At 33.7% G+C, this 20314-nt stretch overlaps 1 protein-coding gene across 3 annotated transcripts in view; it reads right to left on the bottom strand.

Moving 5' to 3' along the window:
- The window catches only part of LOC106882562 (unconventional myosin-Ic), a 178053-nt gene that overhangs the window by 13603 nt on the left and 144136 nt on the right, over positions 1–20314 (bottom strand). For 2 of the 3 annotated variants that reach the window (XM_052968713.1, XM_052968714.1), the window contains exons 21-29: positions 18906–18974; positions 17625–17709; positions 16297–16456; positions 15926–16009; positions 14392–14485; positions 13045–13115; positions 7100–7241; positions 4856–4926; positions 1880–1915 (exon numbers count right to left, since the gene is read on the bottom strand). In XM_052968713.1, coding sequence (XP_052824673.1) covers positions 1880–1915; positions 4856–4926; positions 7100–7241; positions 13045–13115; positions 14392–14485; positions 15926–16009; positions 16297–16456; positions 17625–17709; positions 18906–18974 — 812 coding nt within the window. The remainder of the gene's footprint in view (positions 1–1879; positions 1916–4855; positions 4927–7099; positions 7242–13044; positions 13116–14391; positions 14486–15925; positions 16010–16296; positions 16457–17624; positions 17710–18905; positions 18975–20314) is intronic. The other variant, XM_052968715.1, reaches the window with a different exon arrangement.

A 20314-nucleotide genomic window follows, 5' to 3' on the forward strand; every position in this document is an offset into this window, starting at 1 on the left:
ACACACACACACACATGGTTTCCCCCCAAAATGTATATGCACTTTAATGGCTGATAACTCAATTCTTATTTCTTTATAGTTTTAACCTATAAAAAACAATCCTTTCTAATATTGGCACAAGGCTTGAAATTTGTGGAGAATAGTTAAGTCAATTACAGTGATTCCACTACTTAATTTATCAACCCCAAAAGATAAAAGGCAAAGTCAACCTTAGAAGAATTTGAGCTCAGAATGTACTAAGCATTTTGTCCAGCATGCTAATGATTCTGCCAGCTCGAAGGGAGCCAGACTAAATTTTGATCGAAGGAAATTTATCTTAAAGTATCTACTAAATTTGAAAATGTAGTCAAAGTGCAAAGACAATTTTAGAGGGAGTTTTAATGAAGATGATCTGGACCGAAGAGAGGAGTTTTGTGAACGGTACTTGGTAAGACATGTAGAAGATTCACACTTTCCAACAAAAATCCCTTCATGTTATCATCATCCAGTTACATTTAAATTAAATGGCTCAATTAACTCCAACAATTGCACCCACTAGGGACCTGAGAACCTGCATATTACAAAGAAACATCATGTTACAGTACAGTAAAGCTTATCACCAAAAGGATTAAATTGGACCATTCATTTCTATGGTACTGTAACTGGTGCCCTTCACTTGAACTTGCTATGACAATCCATTATGCGAAGCATTCAAGAAGACTTTGAAGATGTGGAGTTTTATTTCTGGCAAGATGTTATGTGAGGGCCTACCTTGGTGAGATTTTGCCAAACAGGTGGATTTGGTGAAGAGGCTCAATAGCATACTCTGCACAATGACTATATCTCACAGCACAATACTTTTTCTATGGAGATACTTAAAAGATAAAGTTTACAGTACAAAACCAGCAAGGGTTGATGAATTGAGGGCAGTCATTCAATGGTAATGAGCACAAATACCAAATAAAACATTTCTTGATGTTTGCAATTCCATTGCTTTGTGTTATCAGCATTGTCTGAACCAGAAAAGTCATCAGTTTGAAAACAGGTGTTCATAAAAAACAAATTAAATTCCACCTGTATATTCTGATAAATTTTGAAAATGAAATGTATTTTAATAAATGGTAGCTATATAATCATTCAATGTGAGTACACATTTTTGGGAACACCCAGTGTGTGTGTGTGCATGTGTGAGTGTATTTATATATAAACTGACTGTTGACATTTCAGAGAAGCCTCTCTAACTGGTAACACTTCAATTCTATTGCAAGCATGCTAAATAAATGATACCAGATACTTGAAAAATAATCACTGCTGAGTTAGGGGTATAGATCAATACAGCTAATGGTCACTATTATAAATTCAGATAATGGAATTGTATTTTCCTCAGAAACCATACAATGTATTGTAACAAAACTATTGTAAAGACTATAATGTGGTTTATGTTGTCTTCTGAACATGATTTCAAATTCAATAGAATGTACGTTCTGACAATGACTTCTTCAATGAGAAAACTGCTAGCATTGGAAAATATTTCACTGTAGCATATCATGAGAAACTGAAGCAATCTTAGAATGATTTCTTAATAAGGGGATTACAGATATCTGATGAGTGTTCTAAATTGGTAATCATATTAGGAGATATACTTACTAGAAGAATTGCGTCATCCAACAAGACAACTTTAACTTTGTATAAAACATTTGAAATACATTTTACTGAAAATAGAATCATTTCTGGCTAGAAGCAAACTTTCAATAAATATTCAGAAAGAAAATAAGATAAAACATCTCTTTGGAGGTAAAGTTACAAAGAAAGTTGAATCATGCTTATTTGAAGAAATGGTCATAAGAATCATAAAGTCTGTAAAGGGAGGAAGTACTTTCATGAAGGGTATGGGTGTTACCTTATCGTAATCAGGATCATCATCCTCACCTCCAGACTGAGATAGCAAAATGAAGGGGAAAGAAATAAAACGTTAGTTCAATGAAATGTCATGTGAATGGGAAGAAAGTGCAATAATAATAATAATAATGATAATAATCCTTTCTATGATAGGTGCAAGGCCTGAAATTTTGAGGGAAGGGTTAGGTTGATTACATTGACCCCAGTACTCCACTGGTTCTTAATTCTATTGACCCCGAAAGGATGAAAGGCAAATTCGACCTTGGTAGAATTTGAACTCAGAATATAAAGTTGGATGAAATGCTGCTAAGCATTCTGTTCAGCATGCAAATGATTCTACCATCTCCCTACCTTAATAATAATAACAATAATAAACCTTTCTACTACAGGCACAAAATCTGAAATTTTGTGGGAGGAGGCTAGTCGATTACATCGATCTCAGTGCTCTACTGGTACTTATTTTATCAACCCTGAAAGGTTGAAAGGCAAAGTTGACCTTGTTGCGATATGAACGCAGAATGTAAAGCCAGAAATGCTGCAAAGCATTTTATCTGATATTATTAAAGCTCACAGCCTTAATAACAATAATCCTTTAAACCACAGTTCTCAGCTGGTACTTAGTTTATTGACCCAGAAAGGATGAAAAGCAAGGTTGACCTTGGCAGAATTCGAACTCAAAAGGCAAAGATGGCCAAAAATGCCACTAAGCATTTTGTGTAGTCTTCTAATGTTTCTGCCAGCTTGCCTCCTCTATGGTAATAATAATAATAATAATAATAATAATAATAATAATAATAATAATAATAATAAAAAATGAATGTAGGCTTTTTAAGGAAATTGTAACATGATGTATTGTAAAGTTGTAATGTATTGTGTTAGTAACCAATTGAGCAATGACAATTATATCACCAGTAATTTATACTGTGTAATATTTCGTTTTGTTTTGCAAAGTATTATGTAGTATAAATTAACCTAGAAACAGATAACAGCTATGAAGAAAACAAAACACTCAGTCAATACAGTTTTTTAATCAAGCAATTACTTATGAAAATTATATATTCTATAGTCAACATTTTCATGGTTCAAAATTAAATAAGACGATGGAAATTAGCAATTTTGAAGAAGAGATGATAAATGTTGGAGAACCATGGATAGATTCAATCACATATATTTTTTTGTGATACTAGAGTACAAACATGCCTAAGATAATTGGCTAGTAAAAACAATTACAATTATTCAAAGAAATAACAAAAGATTGTATCCGCAAGATATAAAATATTATCAAGTTTCAAATGAAATTGTATATATATCCATTTGTAATTTCTTACCTACCATAAAATGTTTACATTCTCAGATAAGTAAAATTATTTCATCTGATAGAAGCATGAATCACTGTCAAAATATTGTAAGTAAACTAAATTTGCTAGAATGTCATTTTTAATATCAACCTGCTCTCTTGGCTCTATGATACAAATTTTCTGTCTAAATTAAAACCTTCTGTCAAAAATCTCATGTTAATTTATGTTCTAAACCAGTTTAATAATTAAAATGTTATTTTACTAAATTCTTCATTATTTTCACAATTAATTGAAACAAAAGCTGTAATTAAGAGTTAAACTGATTACAATATTTTTCTTCCATTTCTTCATGACTATGTAGGAGGAAATTAAAAAAGGTTTTCAAATATGGTCAAATAAAGCTTTATTAAACTATAGTATATAATATATTGAATCAACCCAGAATATCAGAATTTATTTGAGTCATGGGGGGGGGGGGGACCCCCAATTTAATCACAACAGGAACTAAACTAAGAATATAAAAGCATTTAGTCTGGTACTCTAGTATTTCTGTTTACTAGTTACACAAATATTTTGGTATAGCATAAGTAGAAAATTAAGAAAGCTTTCCATTTTAAAATTCAACTTATGAAAAAAATGCTTCTCATTAAGATAAGATAATGGTCTCTTAAACATATCACAAACAAATTGAAAGATTTATACTAAACAGTGTAAACTATATCAAAGTCGACATTATTCATGAAAACTGGGGAAATGTTTGAATTTCCACATTTCTATCTTCCTTAATTGAACACTGTTAACATATATAGTGTAATTATCAACAAGACTTCAACACAAAAGAAAGCAAAAAAATATCAGTAAGAATAAAGAAAAACCTACTTCAATCCTCACCAGCTGGTTATTATAGAAATTAAAAAACCACTACCAACATAATCATAGATGTATTAATAAGTTCATTTACCAAGAGGAATGAGTGTAGAAAATAACATTTCAGGTCGTTGTCTTTCATATGAGTGAAATAAGGATTAAAAAAAAAAGTGTTGCTAACTGCCTCCAGCCTATGTGACAACATCACCAATCTTTATATTGCTCCTTTTCTTATGCACAGATGAATCGTAAAACCCAAAATATTAGATTCTACACTCATTGCAACAATGAGGTTATATCCAACTCTCTTATAGACTAATTGTGTCCAATGTAAACCATTGCTACTTACTTCAGATTTTACATTTATCTCATGAATATAATAAGCAACTTCTAATTTAGAAATTATCCATTTAAATTATTGGCTATTTTATTTTCAGAAAAATAAATAGTTGCTATGCAATTTAAGAAACATTTATAATTTTATTTTAATATGGTGTCAATTAATAGCATTCACTACAAAGAGTTGCTAATAATTCTATAGCGAAGTAAGAGAAAAATATAACACTGTCTAGTATAGAGATGTAGATAGATTAATTTCGCAAAATAGGTTGTAGTAGTTTCACATCCTAAAGTGTGGCAATGTACATTCTTGCTTATGATCGTTATCAAAATAATTAATGTAGCATTAGTAGTTAAAATATAATTACATAAATCCTGTTTAAGTCATGCAATTTCATACCATCATTTTTAAGTAATTAGTCAGGTTATTAAAAGTTGCATAACAGATGCTTTTAAACAACAAGCTCACTCACCTTGGTTCCATTTTCCTCAGTTGTTACTATAGCAACAAAGATACCATCTGTCAAAGGGCTGGTCATTACACCTATATACAAAAGCACAAAATGGTATATAGAATCTGACATGCTCTTATTGGAATTAGGCAAATAAATGGACTTAGAGGAAATTTGCATAAAAAAACACAAACAAAAATAAAACAAGACTTTCTTAATTCATTCATAACGAACAGTGAAACGCTCCCATAGAAACGAATGAGATGTTTTCATATAGCTGTTTTGGCCTGCCTTTTTGGCACCACTGATTTAATGCTGACTTATTTAACATCAGGCATTTTTAATATTTCACTTGCTCTCTCTCTCTCCCTTTACGTGTGTGAGGAGAAGTGCTTATGTCAATAGAGTTCAATTAATAAATTGCAATGTCTTCCTCCCTCTCTCACTCTTTCTTTCTCTATCTGTACGTGTATATTTCTGTGTGTGTGTGTGTGTGTGTGTGCGTGTGTTTGTCACCAGTGCCAAAAAGTACTGTCACCAAACAGTTTCAATGTCCAGTAAGCTATGCCAAACCCAATGAGTCCAAACAGCTGAGCCTCCATCATCTCATTCCATCCAAAATATGGGAATATACGATTTATTCAGTTTGGTGTTATCATAGTGCAAAAATGAAAACTGGGCTGCACATGTCTCATGTTTCAGATCAAGATAACAAAGTACTTATTTGTACAGTGATCTTACTATTTGTATGCGTGACATGCTCCTGAGAAAAGTACTTAAACTTTCAGCCCTCTGGAGTGAGTCAATGTATATTAAGCATTTTGGCAATGCCAGTTGTTGGAAAACTGCCTCTTTGCTGGTAGTACAATACTCTGCCAAATGACAAAGAGGCATTTAATCAACTAGTTTTGAGGCACTGAATAAGCGATATCTAATACTTAGTTTAGCAATATAACTGAAGTGATAGCAGATGGTGCTGTAGTAAATAATTCTGATGTCAATGTAAATCTACAGATTTGCAGTTTAATTTCATTAATGATGGAGTTTGCCTTCAGATCATTTATGTCAATACAACCAAATTCAATAGTTTCTTGTGAAACTCTGGATGTTTTCACAAGTTCTAGAAGATATCAGTTTGGATGTACTGCTGAACATAGAGGGACAAGTAACTAAACTGTAAAATAAAATCAGAGAAAGCTCCTGGTATCGACAGCAAGACTATAGAAGTCTAAAAAGCATTATGGGAATGAATTATACTACAGATCTCTCTAATTCTTCAGAGAATGGGGCAATGTGGTAACTTACCCCAGCAATTCAAGAATGCATAGATAGTTACCATTTATAAGAGCAACTGACAGGACTGTGGAAACTACTAAGGAATTTACCTACACTCAATTGTAGGAAAATTTCTATCAAAACTACTGCTTAAAAGATTGTAAAAGATATCTGAACAAATTCCTTGTGAAATATATTATGAGCTTCATGCATCTTGGAGCACCAATGTTCCTAAATGCACTTTCTAACACTTAACAAAAGTATAAATGGAAGATCAGGGAGTCTCTCAATCTCCATTTCTCTGAATTGAGGGGTCGAGGCTCTGATACAAAAGACATGTGGTTAGAATGCTGCAGGAAGGGATTGCAAGAAAAATTCTTCAAGCCATGCCAACTCGCAGGAGACCTAGGGGTACTGTGAGTGAGATGGTTGGATAATATCCATTGTCTCAGTTGATCATGCTTGGGAATCCAACAGGAAAGCATAATGAGGACTGGTCCTGATAGTACCCTATGGAAGAGATGCCTTTGAGAACTCTAACCCTCAAGACCTTCCTGGGAAAAGTGAGTGGCAAAAACGGAAGGATGGATAGTTCCATACATGATGAAAGAACAGGATATCCAAGTATGTCAGAGGATAAAGTGAATACAGTGCATCAAATCACTAATAAAAGTTCATATCTTTTTCTTCATGTAGCAGCACAAAGACTCATTTTCTTAAGGAGATCTGTGCACAAAATCTTGAAAGTTATTTTGCATAAAAAAGAGCTATCATTTGCAGGCTTTACACAATTCAATAGGTAACTAACACCATATGCTCTTCTGTATTCACTCTAAGGGTTTGCAAAAGAAAAGCATAAAGTGAGTAATTTTTATTAAAATAAGTACCTGACTTTATGTCCACCCAGTATCTGGAAAAGGAAATTCTCTTTTGCAACCAAATGACACTTCAAAAAGAACAAGAACACAATGACTGAAGGAACATACTTACGTTTGAGTTGCATGAAAGTTATTTTATCCTTCACTTTGAAATCTTTTTCATTCAAAACATAGAGAGCTTGGTTTGTAACAATGAGGATACGGTTTCGAGGCTTGTAACCATGACGATCATACTTGGTAACAGCAGTTGCATACTACAAGATAATTGTCTTACTAAAGTTATTCTGCATAGATTTAGGAATAAGAATGTAATTGCACACATAGGAATAAATATACACACACCTATATATATATATGTGTGTGTGTGTGTGTGTGTGTGTGTGTGTGTGTGTACAGGGTGTCTATAAATTACCATTACAATTTGAAGTATAGGAGTGTGGAAGTAGTAAAGATAATTTATAGACACCATGTATGTGTGTATGTGTGTATACACACACACACACACACACACACATATATATATATATATATATATATATATATATATATATATATATATATAAATATATATATACATATACTGTATATGCTGGTATATAATATGACTGAGTGCATAAGACAACCCCAAGTTTTCCTGGAAAATAGCTTGAGTGGTGAAGGTACGAGGTTCTTGTTTATCGGTGAGCTGCAGCTTCCCCAGCAGCCCCTGATATCTCTACTTTTCTTGTATTTCAATAGCATTTTAAGTATGTTTCAATCAGTAAATTCTGCAGTCTTGGTTGCTGAAAATTTATTCAGTTCTTTTTTAAAAAGTAGTCAAATATTATAAATTACCTACTATAATACACATCAAATGGTGTAATCACTACCCTAGTGATGTCACTTAGACGTCACTTATTTTACAGGAACTAACATGGTGTCAAGTACACCATAATAACACCATCTATTTGAAATGAATTTACAAGTTTACTTACAGTATGTATCATATTGTAATATATTAGAAATGTTGTTATAAAGTACACTGCTAGTATTTTCTTTAATTTGTAAATTTTGTCTTGCTTCATGAGACCATTGGTCTTGAAACAGCGTATCCATTTTGATGCTGCTCACAGACCATGTCTGTTACATACTTATCTAGAATTGGTCAGTCTGCAATGCCTCCTCTCATTGTACATTTTGTCCTGGGTACATTCCTTAATAGGTCTTAATTTAATCTCCAAATTCTTACCATCTTCTCAGTTACACTGTATTCTCTTGCAGTAGCATAATTGTGGTAATTGGTGTATGCTACCACTTTCAGCTTAAAACCAGCTTCATATTTCCTTCATTTATCACTTGGAGCCATGAGGGAGGTTTTACAGTCGCTGGAAATTAATGTTCACCCAGTGAGAGTACTACTGCTTATGAAAGAGTGACAACTTGAGCCTTTTCAAGAAACCCTGTCTGTAAACATTTAAAAGTAAGGTTTATTGTGATTGGTCTGACCGACACAAACTGGCCAGTCACAGAAGGTACTGATACATGCTGCTAATCTGCCATATGAAGTAGGTTAGTTACTGTAAACTACACTTGTTCTGAAAGCCCTCGGATGGTTGGGCGCTATATGAGAGAGAGCACTCTAAGGAAGCAGTGTAAACAGAACAGACCTGGGACATGGTTGAATGGGCTGATTGTTTACATTTTCTGTTTGCCAGCTGTTGCAAATGGTGACTGGTGTCTGTCCACTAAGATTGCTGTGCTGTTATTTTAATATAATTTTTATATTAATCCAGCTTCTCAAACATACATGTCAGTATCAGTAGAAAATACTGAGTTGTACAACCATAAGATCTATGTGAATGTTTTACGGTGTTCTTCATCGATTTGTCCAAGTATCAGTAGAAAATACTGTGCTGTAGGACCATAGGATCTATGCAACTGCTTTATATTGTTTTCCATTGCCATTGGTGCTACTTTAAACCACAGGAAGTTATGGTTCAGATTTTATATGGAGTATATAAAACGACCCCCTAGTTTTGGGGTGATTTTTTTTAAAGTTCAAATTCAGTCCTGTAAGCCAGTGTATATATATATATAATTTAGAGAAAAGAACCAAAGTTCATGAATTCATCCATGAAAATCCAGTCACATACAGAAAAAAATTAATAAGTAAATACACGATAAATAAGTATAATAAAATACAAAGTAAAAATAATAAAATAATAATAATAATATATACACACATGGTCTGATCAAAAAGTATCTGGACTGTTGCCATAGTAACAAAGTTAAAGCACAAAGAGTGAAGCCATTTGTCAAAGACTGAACTTGAATTCTGCTGTGCATGTGCAACTTCTGCTGTTTACAACAGTGCTTAGAAAGAAGGTGTATAGTGTGTGATCATTGCATTGACCATGACAGAGAAAGTTGTCATGGCGGTACCTGCTCAGAGGCCTGTGCAAAGTTGAAGAAAGTGTATGAATCGCAGACATTTCGAAGATGGCCAAATAAATGTCAATATTGATGAACGTTCTGGGAGATCTGCAACCACCAGAACTGAGAAGAACATCATAGATGTGTGCACAGCTGTGAGGGGAAATCGTTGAATCACCATCTGTGAGTTATCAGAGGATGTGCAGATTAGTTATGGTTCAGTCCATTATCACTGAAGATTTGGGTATGATATGCATGTCTGCCAAGTTTGTGCCAAAACTGCTCTCAGCTGACCAAAAGGACACTCAGGTTTCAGTTGCACAAGACTCCTTGGCTGTATCAAGAGGAAAACTTTTTGAAAACTTTGCTTAGGCCTCTGAGCAGGTATTGCCAAGCTTTTGGCAAATTTTGCTGCAGATTCTCTACTCAACTTTCTCTGTCATGGTCAATGTGACGATTACACACTACACACTTCCTTCCAAACACTGCTGTAAACAGCAGAAGTGAGCTAGAATGTTTAAACTTAGGTCAATCTTTGCCAAGTGGTTTCACTCTGTGTGGTTTAGCTTCGTTATTATGGCAACAGTCCGGATACTCATTGATCAGACTAGGTATACATATATATGTGTGTGTGTATGTGTGATTGTAGAAGGAATATTCACAGGACTATATTGTTTATAGTAGAAGGATTCTCAGTGTTGCATGGGAAAATAAACAACTCAATTTTTGGTCAATAACTTGAATTCAAACCAGGTAATTTTGCATAAATTCATAATTTCATAGACATTATTTTCTTTGTTTTATTCATAACAGAAATAAATTTTAAAAAAATTATTGTAACATCTTTAAATTTTACTTGTATTTCAATAATTCACTATCAAAGAAGATACAACAGAGGTATTTCAACCATGCCAATCTAGTCAATATATATATAGAGAGAGAGCATATCAGAATATAATATGTATACACACACACACACACACACACACACACATATACACACACACACACACATATATGTAATAAATCGCCATTTGTGTGGTGTACCATGAGAATCAAAGCAATGACTTACATTTTTAATATGCTCTTGCAGATTTGAACACAAATATGTTAATTGCTGATGTGCTTCATCAGAGGTGAACAATTATTTCCCAACAAATGTGTATTCATAACACTTTTGATTCATTACCATAAGGGGAGACACCAGGTGTTTTGACGTTGTTCTGTCTCATCAGCCAAAGCTATTGCAAACTAATTAATCTAACAAGAATTTGTGGCTCTTGTTTATAATTTCAGCATGCTTCAGCAATTAATTTATAATTGCTGAAGCATGATGATATCTGTTAACTAGTAATAAATCATCCTGTGCACAGTAAAAAAAATGACTTACAGATCTGTTCTTAATCCAGTCCAATCCAATCCAATCTAATCCAATCTGTCTGTTCATCTGTCTGTCTGTCTATCCATCTTTCTATTCATCTATCTATCTATTTGTTTCTCTCTATACATATGTATATACAGCCCAACCCATACTCGCATGGAAAGTAAATATCAAATGATGATGATGACGATATTGTATATATCATTTAATTCATATAGAATATATATAAATTATATATCAGCTGATGTATGTGCATGTATGTGTGTATGAATATGTGTATGTATCTTTCCACAAAGGAAGATGTTGGTATATACAGGAAAGTGGTTTACCTTAACCTATACAGTGTTGGCTAAAAGTCTATTCTGCAGCACATTATATATATATAATGCCAACCACTTTACAGAGTGTGCCGGGTGCTTTCATGTGGAACCACACAGGTGCTTTTATGTGGCACCAGCATCGACTCTTGTAGGTCAATCCTCTCCACCAGGCTGACCGGGTTTAACACTTTTGCCATGGAGTGCAGGTCTTCTTGAGTTGAGCAAGGCACCAGGCATCCTGGTCTTTTGTCATCTTGCCTGAAAGGTTCAGCATCCTGAGATCATTCTTCAGTAATTCAGCCCATCTCTTCCTGGGTCTCCCACTTCCACATGTTCCATCTACTTTTAGAGATCAGTACTTCTTTATGGAGCTGTTGGCATCCATCTGTATCACATGACCAAACCAGCACAGTCTTCTTTCTTGCACACAGCATCTAATTCCTCTTATACCTAACTTCTCTCTTAATACACTAGAACTCTGTCGAATATAAACACTTACATTACACATCCAGCAGAGCACACGAGCCTCATTGGTTCACATTAAAAGTAATTACAATAGAATCTGTCACTATTTAACCTATGATTTAAGTTTTTATTGCAAGCATTCAATCAAGATGGGGTAACTGATATAAGTGAAGAATGCTCAAATACTTATATACTTATACAGTGAAGGATATTTGGTAAGTGCAGATTTTTTGACAAGTATCTGTTATGGAACTGGATCACATCACCTTCAGTAGACTGAAAAAGGGTATTTTACCTGAAATCATCATCATTTTAATGTTGACTTTGCCATGGCCACAAAGGATGGATGAAATTTAACGAGGTGGATTTAATGGGTTTTCCTGTTGCCAACCCTCATCTGTTTCCAAGTAAGGTAATATTTCCTCATGATCAGAAATGTTATTCATGGAAGACTGTAAATGAAGTACACTGCTTACAGCCATTACATAATGTCAAGGCACATAAACACACACACACACATGATGAGTGACTTTCAGTTTGTGTTCACAAAGTCCATTTACAAGGGCTTGGTTGGTCAGAGGGTATCATAGAAGACACTTGATCAAGGTTGCTATGCTGTGAGACTGAACCTGAAACCATGCGTTTGGGATGCAAGCTTCTTACCACATGGCCATGCCTGGACTAAATATTTTTGAAGTAATACTTCAATAACTTTATTATTGTTGATACTTGATGTTTAACCTGCATTGCTATAGTCTTCTATAACATACAGATTTTATACCTAATATACAATGCTTCAAGCAAACTTCAACACTGATATTTTTTAAAATTTTGTTCCTATGGCTGGATGCCTTCCTTAACAACACTTTACAGAATGTACTGGGTGCTTTTGTGTGGCACTAGCATTAGAGAGGTGTCATGTCATCAATAAGACTAAAGAGTCCTCACAACTTACACTTTGTGTCTACTGGGTATGTTTTTTGAGGCACCAGCATTAGAGAGGCAGCTATGTCCTCAACATGATTGAAAGAACAGATGAAGAATTAATATCATTACATATAATAAATATTTTGTTTTTGGATTTGGTTTGCAACATTTTTTATGTGATTTTGTGTGTTGAAACATATTCTGTTGTGTCTGGGGAGAGTCATTTTCTTATTGTGCCTTAAAATTTAACACACTCACCAAGTGGAAATTTTACCGGTAAGTGTGTTAAATTTTAAGGCACAATAAGAAAATGATGCTCCCCAGACACAACAAAATATAATAAATATATATTAAGTAAAAGATTTCAGTTTCAAATGAGTATACATGCACAGGTGTATACATATAAATGCACTATCAATATAGTACAATGACAAAAACACAACATCTATTTGGTTCTTTTCTAGAAAATATCATTATTTCAGATAAATTTGTTCTTTATTTGTTTTCAGTTCTGAAAAGATGATAAACAGAAGTATGCTTTGGATAACTTACCACAATTTCTTCATTTTGTGCTTTTATAGTGGCATCAAAAACAGATGTTCTGAGATGTTCATGGTGTGTTGCTGAAGAAAGAAATAAAATTTTGACTGTATTGTTCCATCAAAGAACCATTGCATATGCTTTCTTCTTCAGGTTAACTCTATTATTCAAAATGGTCAAATCTGAAAGCTATATTTGTTCAAATAGTCATATCTAGTTTTGCAGATAATGTATCACGAAATTATTCTTTTATTCTTTTACTTGTTTCAGTCTTTTGACTGCAGCCATGCTGGAGCACTGCCTTAGAGTGTTTTAGTTGAACTAATCGACCCCAGAACTTAATTTTTTTTAAGCTTAGTACTCATTCTTTTGATCTCTTTTACCAAACCGCCAAGTTACGGGGACGTAAACACACCAACACTGGTTGTCAAATGGTGATGGGGGACAAACACAAAGACACACATAGGTATATACACATATATGACAGGCTCTTTTCAGTTTCCATCTACCAAATCCACTTACAAGGCTTTGGTCAGCCCGAGGCTATAGTAAAAGACACTTGTACAAGGTGCCACACAGTGGAACTGAACCTGGAACCATGTGGTTGGGAAGCAAGCTTCTTACCACACAGCCATGCCTAGTTTATATTTGTCTCGTAAATTTCTCATTTTTATATCTATATACCATTGATATTAAGAATGTTAAAAATTTACAAAATATTTTGTTTTGTTTATTGCCAGATTAATCTGATTAAACAGAGCAATAATCAAAAACAATCCAGCTGTGATCATCTTGTATATTCATAAAAACAGTTTGGTTTGAAATGAGGGAAATTTGGTTGCTATTTCTTGAATGATCACATAAGGGGATCTGCATTGGTGAAGCCTATCATTATTTTGTCAGTTTTTATTTTATATGCATAGGTGCCTGTAATATGATGGCTTCATTCAAATCCAGTATGAAGTAGCTATTTATCATACATCTATTAAACATACCATAATCTTCAAGAGGTATTTGGGTCATTACTTCATGCCATGTGTCAAGCACAAATCAGCATTGTGGGCCCAACATTTTCAAAGCTATTGACTATAGTCAGAAATTGCTGGCACTAGAAATAAGAAAAGTGAAATGACTCAACCAAAAATTGAAACTGAATTGTAGATTCAGCTTTCTTGGAGATTACCACTATCCTATATCATTCACAAAAATGAACATAAAACAAACATTTTATTACTGCCAAAACATATTCATTATATGAAAACAGTTCTCACATGAGACAAAAACTTACATTGTAATGTGAACCAGCATTACTTTCTATTTTACTCTTTTTATTCTATACAGAAAAAAAAAAAAATTTACCTAGACGATTGTTGACGAAAGGATCTTTAATGCTAAATGGATAGGATTCCTTTTGACCTCGAAATATCCGTTCTGCAAGAACTTTTTGTTCCATCTGCAAAAATATTAGGAAAATATTTAATGATGCGATGTAACACATTGACAACAATTACAGAAAAATTTTTCATCCCAGTAATCACTGACACTATCAGTATCATCTTTTGCCTTAGTATCCATTTGTTCATATAGGTGTCTTAAACTACAACCTAAGCATTTCTCCATTGTATTCATCCATTAAAAAAAATGTTAAAATTATTTTGTATGCCACATATATCTAAGCTTTTTACTAATTAATCTTAATTGGACTAGTCAATATATATTTCTTTATCATTTCAATTACATATTTTTTTTAGATCGTATGTTCTCCAGTTATCATCAGGTGATATTATACACATGCGTGCACACACACTACTTCAGATTAGGATTACAACAGTGTGTGACACATAAAATTTATATGCTATTCTCCTGCAATGCCAGTATGTTCCAGTCTTTCATATTTAAACATATTTTAATAAACTTATACCACTGTCTAAAATTATAGTATGTTTAATAGATGTGTGATAAATAGCTATTTCATACTGGATTTGAATGAAGCCATCATATTACAGGCACCTATGCATATGAAATAAAAACTGAAAAAATAATCATGGGCTTCACCATGTGATCATTCAAGAAATAGCAGTTCATTTAAACTAAGTTTTTATGGTGCTTCGTTTTCCATGATAGAAATCTTATTTGAGAATGGCATAGATTTTACATTTTTATTCCAGTTAATTTATTCCAGTCTTGACCTCTCATCAGAACTTTCCAATGTTTTTTAAATCCTTAATTTTTGGCATTATTCTGTTTCATCATTTGACAAATGTATTATCTTTTACTTGTTGCAGACACTGGGCTCGAGCACCACCTTGAAGGAAATCACTCAAACAAATCAACCCCAGTACTTATTTTTACGCCTGGTACTTACTTTATCAGACCATTTTGCTGAATTGCTAGTTATAGGGTATATAAACAAATGAACACCAGTTATCATATGGGATGCATGAGTGTGGGGAGCAAAGATAGACACAAATATACATATACACATACACATATGGTGGGGTTCTCCACATTTTCCATCTACCAAATTCACTCACAAGGCATTATTTGGCCTGGGGTTATTGTTGGAAACACTTGTTAAGGGTGCCATATGATGGGACTGTTCTGAAACCACTATGTGGTTGCAAAGTAAGCTTCCACAAACGTAAGTGCAGGAATGAAGTTTGCTTAGGAGTGCAAACCCAGTTTTCAGGAGAATGTTCAAAGTTTTTCATCAACCTCAGAAACTCCTGGATTCATTTTTATCCCATGAAAATATTCTTAGTCAGTCCACCCACTTCTCCCTTTAACTCTCCCCTTCTTGCATTACTTTTTCAGAGAATCATCATGGCTTCTTATCTTGGAAATAAATTTACTGTTTCTCAGAGAATAAGGAAGAAAACTATATTAATCTTACCTGAGTTTTTCTTTCGTTAGAAATACTACGACAATATTTCAACACCATATTTCTCATACATAGTTTACACAGCAGTGTAGACGTCTATGAACAAAAGCATAGTTAAAGTAATAGTTTATAGAATTAAGAGAAAATGTTCTGCAATAAAATCAATCAAATAATTTTGAAGATTAATGTGATATCTTGCATGTATGTTAAGATATCTAGAATTATAGAGGTCTCAATAGTTCATCATCACCACCACACTGTATGTATCTGCCTCAACATACACACAATTTTTAAGCAAATGTAAACTAAAATCTAACTTAGGTGGGTAATAAAACTTATTTTTACAGGTTACTATTTAAGAAAAAAATAACACACAAGCTTACCTTTTGAAGTAATTCTGGACATGGAGGCCAGGATTTATCTAAAACAGATTTTGGCAGCTTTGTTTTCAGTCTCTGAAGATAGTTATATTTAGTATATTGAACAAATTCTTGATTTTCCTTACACACTGGTTTTTTGCGGTACATGAAACCTTTGATGAATCTAAAAACACAAAGCAGAATCACTGGTTAGCACAAATTGAAGACATTCTGAAGGAATCAATGACAAGGTTAGACGAATGCATTTATGTGAAAAAGAGCATAGCAATGAGACATCCTTTATCATTTACATAAAATATATTGAACTTATACCCAATGGATTAAGAAGAATATATTTGTCATTAAGACTTTGATAGAGAAAAAGTCATACATCAATTATTTAACTGATTGTGAAAATAAAATTACATGCATAATGTACCTTTAAAGTAAAATGGGGAAAAATTTCAATAAAAAAATGTTTGTAGAAGTGACATTTTTGAGGACCAAATCTACATTTCTGGCAGGCATAGCTCTCTGTTAAAAAAAATTCTTTGATCATCTGTAAAATTTTGTCTACCTTCTCTAAACATTATCACAAGTGTGTCCACATCCTAGAAACTTGCTTGCTTTATATCACTTCCACTTAACTCTTTTGAAACCAACCTTCCTGAAACTTACTCTGGTTAATATTCTAAAGTATTCATAAATTAAAAAAAAAAACAAGAAAAAACCCTTCCATCTTAATTTTATGTATGAATGTTTTGTTGTATTCCAAATATAAATTTAATAACAACAAAGTTAATTATTTTACTAAATCCCTCAAAATCTGTTAAAACATATATTACATCAGAATGGTCACAAAGGAGTTATACAAATATATCATACCTGTCTATGTTTCTTTTATCACTCATATTGTACACATATACTAAACCTTAGGTCTGTTTTGAGTTAACTAGGAGACATCTATGCCATCATATATCATCTTAAAATTGCAGCCAAGCACCCCTTGAATCACACCCTATTTTCTTAAATACAAAAGGATAGACTAGATAATGTAGTTCCTAATATAACAAGTCAACTGGATGGTTATAGCTAGAATACCTTTGATAATATACAAGCTTGATCAAGGTTGAGTTAGGGCTACAAAGCAACTACACCCAATCTTCATCATAATAAGTGTATCTCTCCAGAAGTTAGCCCCATCCCATGTTTTCTCCTTGCTACACAACAATTCAAACTAATCTCTATATATGTTAACCACGGAGAATGATTTACCTTCAAGAAGAGTTTCTAGAACTTTGAGTTCCAACTATTTCTCCAATACCGAAAGTGATTTAACAACATGGACTTACTTGCGAATGATTTGTGTAGCTCTCTTTCGACGTTCCAACAATTTCCGGGCCAAGATTTGTCGTATCCAGCATTGCAATACAATAGCTAAAATATAACAAATCAGAAGATTGTTAAATGCTTATTTATTAGCTTCACAAAATAATAAAAGACACCTTAAAGTTCAGTGAGTAAATTACAAATTTAGAACCATGCAGGGTTTATTTTTAAGGCATAGTTGAGTGATTAAGAAGCTCACTTTGCAACCATATGGTTTTAGATTCAGTCCCATATACATATACCCAGGCCTATTCCCCATTTTTTATTTAGGAGTGGGTAGCCACAATAAGACACACATCAGGCATTCTATTCATTTCCGGGGTATGACTATAAACCATATCTGGTAGTGGGACCCTAGGGTCCTGGTTTCAGGGTCTAAGGAGTGTAGTTAAAGCCGTTGCCCGGGGCGTGGGGCTGTTGCATACAAATAGCTATTAGAAGTCACAAGTGAGAGCTGAGTGCAGGTGGGGACCAAAGCAGATCAACTACTCCGAGGTGGAGCACGACTGTTGCCCCGTCAGAGGTACTACCCCTCCCGTACACCCCTCTTAGCCACTTTTGTTCTCAGGTCTACTCTGGCCTGGAGTGGTAGCACCTGTAAGGGTCCCAGCTATGGGTTAACTAGCAAACCCCACTGTGACTGGGGAGTGGGAATCAGTAGAATGCAGTCATCGTATTCCCTGCATGATGTAAGAGGTGACTAAAAGGGGCTGGAGCCAGGGGGCTGGGAATCCTCTCCTCCTAGTAAATCCATAGTCTTAAAAAGATGGCAAGAAAAGAAAAATACTTCAGAATATTTCAAATGTTTCTAAAAGAATTAAAAGATGATCTTAAGCAGTTGTATTTATGCTTACATCAAAGCTAATATTTTTGCATTAAGATCATAAGCAGTGAAGATTTTCAAGAGTTATATATCATCTAATGTGTTTATTAGGCTTGCATACCAAAGATTTAATAATTGCTACAAACTTGCACCTGACTTTTGAAAAAATAATATATTTCTATCATAGGTAATTTTCTAATTTAGTAATCATCATAGACTATTTGAGAACTTAATGTTATTCATGAAGAAATCTCACTAAATATTTCTCTTTTAGTAAGACAACTATACTGAGCAAATTTATAATTCATAAGTTTTCACACAAGATTTCCATATAATATTGACTCAGTTCTGCTTTCATGGAAAGTTGAATAAATGTAAGTTGAAAAACATAAATGGTATCGAAAGAACGAAAATAGTTTACCTGAGAATCGTAATTTCTTGTAGATCTGTTGTTGCCTGTAGCCCTTAAACTTAGCTTGAATTTGTGTAGCTGAAAAAATAAATAAAATATATGATAAGGTTTAAGAGATAAATAATATATCAGATAAAGTTTTATCATCACCAAGGATCAGATATTAGACATGATTCATGAGGTAAGGGCTGTCATAAATCTGCCACACAGAGGAGATGAGTGAAATTTAGTGAATTGATACATACTTTAAAGTTAGACATTAGTGTATTGTAAGAAATCTCAGGAAGGATAAGAATTCTAAAAAACAGTTATCATCAGAATATTGCAGATTCAGGAAAGAAACATATTATGTTGTTGTCATCATCATTTAACGTCTACAATTTTATTCTTGCATAAGTCAAATGGAATCTGTTGAGGCAGATTTTCTATGATCAGATGCCTTCTTGTTGCCAATCACCACTTGTTTCCAAGCAAAGTAATATTTCCCATAGCTTTGGTCAGTCCAAGGCTATAATAGAAGATACATGCCTAGGATGCTCTGCAGGGGGACTGAACCTGAGACCACATGGTTGGGAAGCAAGCTTCTCAACCACATAGACATGTCTATGTCTCATATAAATGGTAAATAGAAACACAGCTGCATCAGCTGAATCTAAGGGGAGGTGCAAACCACAAAAGAAAAAAAAAACAGAAAAAACATTCTGAAGATTAAAGTGAATTATGTCTGTTTTAGAAGAGACAGAAACGAAACAAAATCACAAGGTAAAGACTGGAGTTTTCCAAAAGGCAGGTTTGTTGATTTGCATGTGATTTGAGATGTCAGTGATCAAAGCATCTGCACCATCTCAGAGTTGTGCTTATAGTAGGAGATAGCTAACCTTTGTAAGAGTGATAATATGGTTCCAGAACTGAGGTATTTCTTGGCTTTAAGGAGAAAATACCAAGTGTCTTAGATGCAGTTCTGGCAATGCTAAGAATGTTTGGTTTTGAACTAAGCTTAATAGGGATGGTAAGTAGTAGCATATGTGTGTGCATGTGTGTGTGTGTGTAAATATGATGAAGATAATTAGTAAAGTTGGCAGTAGTTAACAAGTCTGTGTGCTATTTCTGTCTTTGAAATTAGTATTATTTATATTTTATGTCATTAAAAGTTATCAGATTGTAACATCTCCATTGGTGCTTGAAATGAGTACTGTGTGTGAGTATATATATATATATACACACACACACACATATATATATATATATATATATATATATATATATATATATGCGCAGGGTGCGTGTGTATGTGATTATATGTATATGTGAGTGTGTGTATGCGTAGACAAGTTTTTGGTATGTTGCAACATAAAATCAGTCATTGGCAGTAAGAATTCACCATTTTCACTGCTTCAGTCACTCAAATTAATATCCTC

Source organism: Octopus bimaculoides, chromosome 6 (genome assembly GCF_001194135.2).
Source record: "Octopus bimaculoides isolate UCB-OBI-ISO-001 chromosome 6, ASM119413v2, whole genome shotgun sequence".
In the NCBI taxonomy this organism is placed as follows: domain Eukaryota; kingdom Metazoa; phylum Mollusca; class Cephalopoda; order Octopoda; family Octopodidae; genus Octopus; species Octopus bimaculoides.